An 11164-nucleotide genomic window follows, 5' to 3' on the forward strand; every position below is an offset into this window, starting at 1 on the left:
TTTCGCAAGTAGAGGAGTCCCTGTAAACAATTGTTTATTTACAACCATCACTAAGAGCTACCCTTGAGGAAATTATTGACGTTACAATGGCATGTTTTGGGGGGAAAATTATACCAAAAACTGTGTGTGCCATATAGAGCATCTTGGTGTTGCTCGGTGTGTAGCGACCCCTCGGTGTTGAGGTGCCATGCTCTCCGTGTGCCAGGCCTGCAGTTCACCAAGTACGGCTGCCGGAGGAAGAGCGACCAGAGGATGGTGCATCGAAGCTTCTGCAGCGTCGACAAAAAACCCAAGCCCATCCGCCGGCGCTGCAACCAGCACGAGTGTATCAAACCGAGGTGAGCACAGTCACGCCGTGGCGGGGTGCAGTTATCGTACGACGCCAGCTGACGCTACAACGCACATGAAAAGCTGCCATAGAAGCATGTTCTGTATAGAGGAGTTGATGCTCGTGGCTTTGGACATTAAGGCAGCTTAGCTTTACAAGAACATGGCTTTGAATCCTTGCCTCTGATTCCATGCCACCTTTTATACCCACCCAATTGATTACAGCTACTCACCACTCTGAGTGTAGCTGTTTTAGTCTAAGCACTCATGTCTCAGTACTGTGGAGCTTATTCTTACACCAATGCGTAAATAACGGGCGTGTACGTTTGTTATCATTTGCAATCGGATCGGTCCATTTTTCTTTGCATCGATAATTGAAATGGGTTCTGCAAATATGAGGCGATCGAAGTTGGATCAGAAGGTGACCTGATTAATATTGGGTCACATTATGCAACGCATTTAAATCTGATCTCAATTTATAGGGATTGTAACAAAAGAACTGATCTAGATAAGATCCACATCCTAAATCAGATTTCATTTATTGAAAATGGAATTATGCCCCTCACCTGAACCATATAATTGGGACAAAGTCAACCAAAGTGCTCACCTCTCGTCAATAATAATATCAACTCTTTACTAGTGCAATGAAACCGATAAGATCTGACCTCCCTCTCCACACGCAATTTTTGGGTAGCCTTCTAAACTCTATTGTTTTTTTCTGCCAAGTGAAAGCTAAACTATAAACAATGTTTTTATTTTACCAGGTAAGGCCCTCCGAGCTATATAGATAGCTCTTTTTCAGAAGCGACCTGGCACACACATGATAGCTCAGCGAAGTTGCTTATCACGTGGACATTTATCGCAGCCAAATACTCTTTAAGTGAGTGTAGGCAATAGCTCCCCCCTCCCCCACTTACCTCCCTTGTGGGCCGAGACTCCTTTGAGTAAGACCACCCCCAACAAAGCCGGTGGCTGAAACGGGCCGTGGCGAAGTGACCTTTCACCTGCTCCAGGCAGCCAGGGGTGCGGCTCTGGGCTCCTCCGCGCGACCGCTGTGACGGCGGTGGAAGTTGGCAGCGGGTGCAGTGAGAGGCGGCCCCAGGGTCGGGTGGTAGAAGGGGGGTGGGGTGTTTATTGCACGGGCTGGCTCAATATGAAAAGTGTATTCCATTTTTTTTTTCAAATATAACGTTTCAACGAGTGACCCAACAACTTTGGTTTTTGACCTGTCGGATATTAAATAGTTGATCTAAATTCTGAATGTTTCACGCGCGTCAGAGCTTTGTGTTTTTAAGTGTTTTTTTTGTACATGGTGCTTGCGTAGCCTAATAAAAGTGCAGGCACGCAGACAATCTCCGTTAAGTCGCAGCTGTCATGTTTCCAAAAAAGGCATGAATGATTAATGTCAGAGGACACAATTGTTATTATTCATCGGAGGGGCATATGTCTTTTAAACAACATGACTATCGAAAGCATGCCTGTGAAAACTCAAGCAGTGAAATTCATGACATGAATTAAGAGCTCTCAGTGCACAGCACGATAACTGCTTTATGCACCGACACTGCCCTCTAGTGGTGGCGTTTTTTTTCTGTGTATGCATTTGAAAACCACAATATACTGTACCATATAACAGTAAAGCCTCCAACACACGTCCTGGTTTGGCCAGGATAGTCCAGGTGTGCCAAAGCATTTGGGAAAATCAGGATTTCACCCAAGTTGGAAAAGTTATGGCCTCGGGTTCAACTGACGATTTGGGAATAGGGCAAGGTTAGTGTGCAGAACCGACATCCGAAAGCATGAGGAGCAGGGCCACTCCCTGACTTGGCAGGGCTAGTGGCTGAGTGGGTGGTGCTAGTGGCTGAGTGGGTGGTGCTAGTGGCTGAGTGGGTGGGGCAAGTGGCTAACTGGGCGGGGCTAGTGACTAATGGCTGAGTGGGTGGTGCTAGTGGCTGAGTGGGTGGTGCTAGTGGCTGAGTGGGTGGTGCTAGTGGCTGAGTGGGTGGTGCTAGTGGCTGAGTGGGTGGTGCTAGTGGCTGAGTGGGTGGTGCTAGTGGCTGAGTGGGTGGTGCTAGTGGCTGAGTGGGTGGTGCTAGTGGCTGAGTGGGTGGTGCTAGTGGCTGAGTGGGTGGTGCTAGTGGCTGAGTGGGTGGTGCTAGTGGCTGAGTGGGTGGCGCTAGTGGCTGAGTGGGTGGTGCTAGTGGCTGAGTGGGTGGTGCTAGTGGCTGAGTGGGTGGTGCTAGTGGCTGAGTGGGTGGTGCTAGTGGCTGAGTGGGTGGTGCTAGTGGCTGAGTGGGTGGTGCTAGTGGCTGAGTGGGTGGTGCTAGTGGCTGAGTGGGTGGTGCTAGTGGCTGAGTGGGTGGTGCTAGTGGCTGAGTGGGTGGTGCTAGTGGCTGAGTGAACGGGGTTAGTGGCTGAGTGGGCGGGGCTAGTGGGCGAGTGAGTGGGGCTAGTGGCCGAGTGGGCGGGGTTACGTAAAAGTAGGCGTGGCTAATGGTGGAAGTGGCTTCCAGCTCGCCATGAGTCCCATTTGAGCCTCCCAGAAATGACCTTTTGGTAGCTTTAATTGTTCTATGCCAGTGTATATGAACGTATGGAGCAGTGTTCTTCGATAATTTTTAGAGGGGCGGCACTTTCGCCGAAAAGACATCAGTGTGAGGGCCACCACACCGCCTGCAGGGGTGTTTTCACTGTCAGGGGCCACACTGAAGGCCACCAGGGGCTGCCAGTGGCCCACAGGCCTTGCAATGAAGAACACTGCTCGATAGTATTTTATTCCACCACCACCATTGCCATGATCACCTACCTGCACTGTACTCTCCAGACACGCGAGAGAATGAATAGTTGTATGTGATGCTAATTCGGGTTGTGTGTGAGCGTGCAGCTGGGTGGTGGAGCAATGGGAGGCCTGCACCAAGCCCTGCGGTGCCCAGGGCTTCCAGAGTCGTACGGTGCGCTGCCTCCAGGCCCTCAGCGACAACACGAACCGCTCGATCCACCACAAGTACTGCCCCGGGGCCAAGCCAGACTTGCGACGTCCGTGCAACCGCATCCCCTGCCCTGGGAGCTGGAGAACGGGAGCCTGGTCTGAGGTCCGCCACTCAAATACTGCACCAAGGACCCATCCCGTCTGCCACAGCGATAGTGCAGTGCAGTCGTGTAAACCGCTTGTGCCTCACAGCAAGAATGGTCTGGGTTCAGTTCCTGACTCGGAGGCGTCATTTTGTATGGACTCCTCCTGATCTGCGTTGCTCTCACCATACATTTTCACTGGTATTGCACAAACATCTCAAAGCTGAGAAGTTACCTGCAAAATTACTCAATTGAGATTCCACAAAGCAACATCGCCCCCTACTGTAAAAAAATACCTTCACAGGACCCTCCTGAAAAAGAGTGGAGCCTTGGTGAGATGTATGAAGGCTTTTGTGGGTAAACAAGCGTAGTAATAATAATACGAGCCAAGGATCAATGTCTCGAGTTAAAAGCAGAATATGAACAGTAAAACATGAGGCACAATATATATATAAATCAGTAATTATATGATCATTGCTCTCTATGAATGCTGTCTGGGTCACCAGTAGACCGGTGGAGGTGGCACTTTGACTAGATGCAGCCACAGCAGGGGATGTATACTGTGGCTGTGGTGTAGCTGAATTCATCTCTGATCACAGCTATCGCAGCGGCACGCGACAGACCTGACTCGACAGGGCACATTCGCACCTCGTGGGTGGATCTCTGCAGGTGAGACGCCTCAATGTAGATTGCTTCGCTGGAGACAAGCTTCTTCGCCCAGCTTTGCATCTGTCCACAAAGCAGTAACATGTGGTGCACTGCCTGAAGTTTATTGGATAATATGAAGTCATATCCGTTGTTATTTAAAAAAAAAATGTTTACCGTCATTAAAGGACCCAGAATACAGTGGGAATTTCAAATTTAGTGGAAAAGAAACCAATAACGTACAACAAGCTCGACGTAATGCCCACTCAGCATTAGGGAACGAACGAGGGCGTCCGGGTTCACCGCCCTACCGTGGTAGGGGTAACGAGTGTCTACAAAGCAGAGGTGAGGATATCAAGTCACATCTTAATTGTGAGTAAATTAGTCAAAATCGCCAGTGTTCAGGCCTACTCTGCTCACCATTAAATCTACAAACGATCGTAAAGTAACACACGAGAACGCGTAAGAGGACAAACAGTTTTCGGACAAGTGCACGCAAACGTCTGCCGATGCCAAATCGCCTGACGCGCACGGGGCCGTGCGTCCCGGAGCACGACGAGTGAGAGACGAAGCCGCGTCTCCCCCCCTGCACCCCCTTCTGCCCCGCAGTGCTCGGCCACGTGTGGGGAGGGTGTGCAGCAGCGACAGGTGCTGTGCCGCGCGCTGGAGGAGGACGGCGACGTCGCGTGCGACGGCGAGCAGCCCGACGCCGCGCAGAAGTGCACCATGGCGCCCTGCGTCGGTAAGAGCCACGCGCCGCCAAGGCGGGTTAGGACGCACGGGATCATCGGGGGGGAGGGAGGTTCATGATGGCCGTGTACGAGCATTGAGTTTCCACAGCTGAAAATGGTGGTGAGATGTTGACTACCTCGCCTGGGATGCTGGAGGTCGTGAGTCGGATCCCGACGTCTGTATATTTGGAGTTTGCGGTGTCTCTCTCCCTGTGGTCGCTTGGATTTTTCGCCAGGTCCTCTGGTTTTTCCCTCTACATTTACAAATAATGCGTTTAGAGTCTATCACTGCTATGAATTTCCACGTGATAAGCCACTTCATTTTGCTATCATTCGTCGTCAGGTCGCTTCTGATTAAGAACTATATAGCTCAGTGGGCCTTACCTGGTAAAATAACAAAAAATTGTTTAGTTGAATAGATTAAAACCCACGTGAGAATCCATATCTCAGTCACCCCGTGATTTAAACTCAAACCCGAACATGTTCGTCAATAACACTGCACGTTGCCTTCAAAGGAAATGTATATAATGGGCGGCGTTTCGGGAAATGGCCCTTCTCCGTGACTAACCTGGGATCTCAGGTTTACCGAGTTAATGGCCTCAACTCGTTCACCAATGACTGCACACAAAATAACTTTTTTTGTTTTTCTATCATTTGGTTTGCTCCAGCATTGAGAATTGAAAATGTTTGGTTTGTTTCAACTGTGACAAACTTTGTCTTCAGGAAATGTATGAGGTGTAAAACCCCTACCATGTAAAAACAGGTCAATAGGAGTGACTTCCGAGTCAGTCTTAAAGTCAACTTCCAGAGTCGTTCTCTGCAAACATTGTTGTGTACTTCTCACTCTTGAGAGGTCCGAATGGAAATATCGCCCATCGCAAGACGCGACAATGATTGTACAACCATTCCTGCATCCGCACACCTGCGGTGAAGACTCCGGTGGTGACTGCGATGCTGGTGCTAGATCGCAGAATACGTGCTGATGACGTTCAGTTGTGACGATGATGGCAGCTGTGATAGTGGTAAGTCATAGGAGTGATCGAGTAATGGCAAGAATGATAGGTTGTGTGATAGAGTCAATCGGAGATCCGTGTCTGTTATTCACACCCGCAGATCCAAGTGATCATGTTCACCTTCGGGTAAACTGGCTCGCCCGGCCCGACCTGGAGCCTGCCATGACAAAACGCTCCTCAAGTATGACCCAGAGCATAGGCCTGCACGTGACATCGAAGCAAATGAATGACTCTGTTCCGCTTTCTGAATTTTACAAATGATTTGGAGACGCTGTGTTCGCAGCAGTGCACCGGCGCAATTCATGAGAAAAAAACTCAACAAAATTATCGATAACGCTGCCTTAAATAGAAAAATATATAAGAGGCGACGTTTCAGGCAATAGCTCTCCTTCATAGCACGGAGAGATCGAGTGAATCATAATTTGAGACTGTGCTATATATCATGCAGCCATGATAATACTCACATTTTAAACGATGTTTTCTAATGAAGAGTTTTAAATTGGCATATGAAGTTACCTATTTATGCATAAACTATTTAGTATTAAAATTATGAAATGTTGGCACATTGCATTATAGGTTACGATGCTGAAGTGTGGTGTCTTATTGAAGAGCTCTTTTCAAATCAGTATCAAAAAGGCTTTCAAGAAAGGTTATAAAAATCGGAACCTTGCAAGCAGAATATTTAAAATATTTCTTGAGTATGGATTTTATATAATTGGAATGATAAGGCAGGCCCAGGAATGAGTCGCTAAGTAGACAATTTTAGCCTCTCTTCATTAAGATACCACACTGAAACATGGTTACCCATAATGCAAAGTGCCAGCAATATTTTCTAACACTTCTTTCATTACAAATAAGTTGATGCATTCACACATTTTTTTTTTATTGTTGAAGGGTGTGTCTGCCAATTTTAAATCTCTGAATCGGGAAACATGTTTTATTTATTGATTTCTAATCATTTCCCCGTGGTGTATGGCGAAGCCGTCAACTCTTATTCACTCTATCTCTCTGACCTCTCCATGTGCTATAAGGAAGGGCCATTGGTCAAAACGTCACCTATTATACATTTTCCCTTTTAAGCCCCCAGTGTTATTGGTGGACGCGTTGTGTTTTTGTTCTTCAGAAATCTTAGCATGTGGCTGTAAATTAATTTTTTTTCCAGCTTTGGCTTTTGGCAAAAAATGTAAGCACCCGAGTGAGAAATCTTTCTGCTTGAATTGAACTTTACTTGTGGCTTTCAAGCGGCTTTGGCAAGAGACGAGGTTTGGCCAAGACTCGTTCACATGCCATGTTGCGTTGTGTGCCCGCAGTATGGCGCACTGATGAATGAGGTTCTGGCAGTCATTCATCGTACATACCCGGCAATACAAATATTAGCTAATGGAATGTTTTTAAGTTTGTTCTGGCTTTGGGCTTCTGCTGTTTTGCCAACTTTCACGCCGCATAGTTATGCATGTTTACATTTATTATCGTTTTACTTTGATGTTACTTAATTCTCAACAAAAAAAGCAAATAATTACGCGCGGCCGTGACCAACAACAAAAACTACGACGCCCGAAACTTTGCATTGGTCTGGTGCGCAGAGGAGCCTTGCTTGGGCGACAAGTCCATCTTCTGTCAGATGGAGGTGCTGGTGCGTTACTGCCCCATCCCCGGCTACAACAAACTCTGCTGCGAGTCGTGCAACAGGCGGGCAGCGGGAACGCTCGTGCCGCCTTCCTCCGACACTTACGCCCTCGCGGAACCCGGCCGGGGCGGCGTCGCCGAGGATGCCCACACCATCGCCGCCGCCGTCGCCGCGTTGGCGGCGGCGATGCCCACGGAGTGGCCGGCGCGGCCTGACGTCGTGCCCACTGCCCGCCTGGAGCCGCCCCACTTTGAGATCGTCGGTTCGGCGGCCGCGCAGAGGGCAGTGGCTTTTTCTGTGGTTGGCGGCGACGACGACGACGGCGACGATGACGACGAAGGAAGGGAAAGGGAAGTCGGCGACGGGCGGCCCTGGGGGCGCCGAGCCTCGGCGGAGAGCGGCGAGGCTCGCGGGGGGAGGCGCGAGGAGCCCCCCGTTGGGGTGCGTGGGGAGGACCGGCAGCCACAAGCTGGCGAGGCCGCACGGGACCCGCTCGCATTTCACAAGGTCGCCAGGAGGGCTGGCGAGGGGGCCTCCTCGGATGTTGTGAAATCCAACGCGTTTGACGACTTGTCTTCAGAGGATGACGAGGTACACGAGGAAGAATCTGGAACACTGCTGATGAGATGATCAGAAGATTGTTTTATTGGTAAAACCTTCTGCAGAAACTTTGCACACTCCAGAAACCCACTGTAATGGCAATTATTTTAACAGGCAAACGTAACGTTTAACACGGTAACAAACATCGTTGGACGATGAGCGGATAATATTCTCTCGCCTAGTGATTGCCTCAGTCCTTCTGAGTGTGGTGTGGTTACCTAAAGTTATCCAGGTGTGAAGCGTTGAGCTGACAACGTGTTTGATCTCACACAGCACTTAACTGCTCGACTGTTTTAGACTTAACACAGCGGAGAAAACTTTTGAAACGACAAAGTTGGATTTATTAACATTTTTATTTTAAAAGTTTGATTAACATCAGAAATGAAGGGTTGACAGACGGTCAGTTATCTGACTGGACACTGCAGATCTTAGATAGTTATTAGGACTTAAGAAAATGGTGCTGTGGCCACCTTTCTCTACGGTGCTAGGCAAGATGCGAAGTCTTGCTTCTCTCGGAGAACGTCACATATCATCTCAGCTGGGCGAGTAGCAGCGCGCGGGGCCATGCAGCGTTAGGGGGGGAGTACCAGTGATTGTCGAGACGACAACAACGCCGCTGAGCCGTTCTGGCACTCGGGGTTGCCTGCCGCCTGGGTTGTGTGGAACGGCTGGCCGAGAACATTCGCAACAAAAAGTGTTTTACTTAGATATGTGCGTGGTTGAGAAGACCGAAGCACGCTATTAAACGATATTGTTATTATTATTAGGACTAGCTTATTAACAAACAACATGGGCTGTACTCCAGGCCAATACTTGTGCTTACAATTCTAATTTGCCGTTTCACTCCAAAGACTTTGTTGCCTCCTTAGTGGCGAGGCTAGTTTGATCCATGTCAGAGAAAGCAGATGTGTTTTTGTTCTTCTAGATTTGTTTTGTAATATAGAAACATATTAAAGGAAATAACGTCCAACTTAGATAGTGTACTATTATGTTGGTTTACGTTCCAGAATTGACTATGGTATCTGGTAGAAAACAAAAAAATATGCATAACAATTACAAACACCGACAACCTCATGTTTTATGAGCGGCTATTTAGTTTGTCTTTTTAACTTTTTGCGTTTTTACGCACATCTAGTTGTGTTTAAATGATTAACCTGACAACTTGGAGTCAAGGGAATTAACTCGACAGGAAGAAAATCGTACTTTTTCACGAGAGATTGTATAAACCGTGCGTAGCTTTCCGTTAGTTATTTCACTCCTGCTGAAACGCCGTTGACAAACGTCAACTAATGTTGCCAAGGTGCCATCGTTCTTATTCGTGCTTGCATTACGGCTAGAATACTGACACGGTAAATTATTCAGTCACGTATATTTCTGCTCAGGATAAATTTTGAATTCCACAGGATATCAATCACCAACCACTTAGCCTCTACGCTACCCAGATGCATCCGATTCAGACCGGCAGCTCTTTCATAAACGGTGCAAGTAGGGCATGCCGTACGAACGGCTGCTTAATGTAAATATCAACATGGGAGTCCCAGCATTACTACTTAAAATCTTAACTCAAAGGTTTTCAAATTTCACCTGACCTCCAAATACTGGCCTGCGTTAGCGTGCACAGTAATAGATGAACGAGGCATGCGCCCACACGAAACCACGAGTTTGTCTTGTTGCTAAAAACCCTGATTTGTGTGGCTGTTTAAGGGTGACCGACTACGGTTTGGTTTGATAGGGGTCACTGCTCGCGTTGACCCCGAGGGTTAACGCATGGGTGCAGTCGGTCGACTGCACGACATTAAACCCACCCGTTAGTCGTGATGTCCCAGAGCCATGAAGTTCTCTGCGTGGACAGTGTTACATCAAATTTATTTTCAAAAGAGGTGATTGAAAGAATATATCTTAAAAAGAATCAAGGAAAATGAAAACAAAGGTCAATTTGAATGAATATCTTCCAAGCGTAAAAACAAAACAGCGTCTATTGTAAATATTGTAAATGTTAAGTATTTGCTATAAAACACAGTGTTTAAAGAGAACTATGATAACTCTCAAAAGGGCTTGACTTTAGATAGGTATGATGTCTATATTGCGAGTGCCCGACGGGCTGCAGGTGTGAAGTGACGTCGACTGAATGAGCGCACCCACACGCAATAACACGCACACGCGCACACACTTGTGTGACTGCAGCGGTATTTATTTAAGCAACTTGAAACAAAACAGTGTATCCCGTACGATAGAGGTCAATGGTGCAGGTCAAAGCACTTGGAAGGTTTTCATAATTTGCTGTTTATGTTTATTATTAACTTTATAAACTTGTATTTAGAGATAATGCAATATACCTCAAACAGTAAGACCCAGGTCACTGCAGATTAACCAAGGTCATGTGCTTGATTGACCCTGTGCCACTCATCGACAGGGCTCTCTAGTCATGACTGTAATATTCATTGTGTTTGAACTTCAGATTAACTTGGGAGAAATGTCTGTTAGTTTATAAAAACAGCCATTATATTTGAATCTAGAGAATTAAGTCGTTTGTTGGTGTTTGGTAATAATTTCAAGTGGCAATATAATACTTTTAACATGTTCACTGGCAGGGGCACGCTGAAGTTTGGTTACAGGATTTAAGACTTGCGTGGAATGCTAGATTCAAATATGAACTTCAACACGCTTGTTATGTTAGTACTAAATCGTATAACGTATGTATCCCCTATACACCATGCTTAATTTGTCCATTGTTGGATAGTATTAACGCTTTATAAATCCAGGGTGGGGCACCCGGTTTGCTCCCGTGTCTCCGGCCAGTACTGAGACGATGAAAAGTGCCGTCTCTGCTCGCGGGGGGTGCCCGTTCTCGCCCTTGAACTCCGTTCCATCCAATAACGGCGGCGGGGGGGGCATAAAATAACCTTTTTTAGCGTTAGCTCGGAAAAATCCTGAAGCGGACAAGACGAGTGGCTTGCTCTCGGAGCCCCTCACCGCGTTCGCCAGTGGGGTTGGTCTCGTCACGAGCCAAGATGTGGTAACGGTGGCATGAAACTAACAAAAATCTGTGAATAGCATCGTATGCTAGGAGGTACTGTCCCACTGTTCACAAACGACCAGCTTTCAGAAGCATGAAACGAGTAATAAAATTGTATGTTGCCCGAGCGTGCGTT

The 11164-nt window shown here is 47.5% G+C and overlaps 1 protein-coding gene across 2 annotated transcripts in view; it reads left to right on the forward strand.

The window, feature by feature from the left end:
• The window catches only part of LOC144934249 (A disintegrin and metalloproteinase with thrombospondin motifs 3-like), a 72080-nt gene extending 60925 nt beyond the window's left edge, over nt 1-11155 (forward strand). The window contains exons 19-23 of one of the 2 annotated variants that reach the window (XM_078859896.1): nt 206-338; nt 3209-3416; nt 4651-4783; nt 5886-5966; nt 7369-11155. In XM_078859896.1, coding sequence (XP_078716022.1) covers nt 206-338; nt 3209-3416; nt 4651-4783; nt 5886-5966; nt 7369-8042 — 1229 coding nt within the window. In that variant the 3' untranslated portion in view covers nt 8043-11155. The remainder of the gene's footprint in view (nt 1-205; nt 339-3208; nt 3417-4650; nt 4784-5885; nt 5967-7368) is intronic. The other variant, XM_078859897.1, reaches the window with a different exon arrangement.
• Nucleotides 11156-11164: the final 9 nt, after the last annotated feature.

Source organism: Lampetra fluviatilis, chromosome 9, assembly GCF_964198595.1.
Source record: "Lampetra fluviatilis chromosome 9, kcLamFluv1.1, whole genome shotgun sequence".
NCBI classification, from domain to species: Eukaryota; Metazoa; Chordata; class Hyperoartia; order Petromyzontiformes; family Petromyzontidae; genus Lampetra; species Lampetra fluviatilis.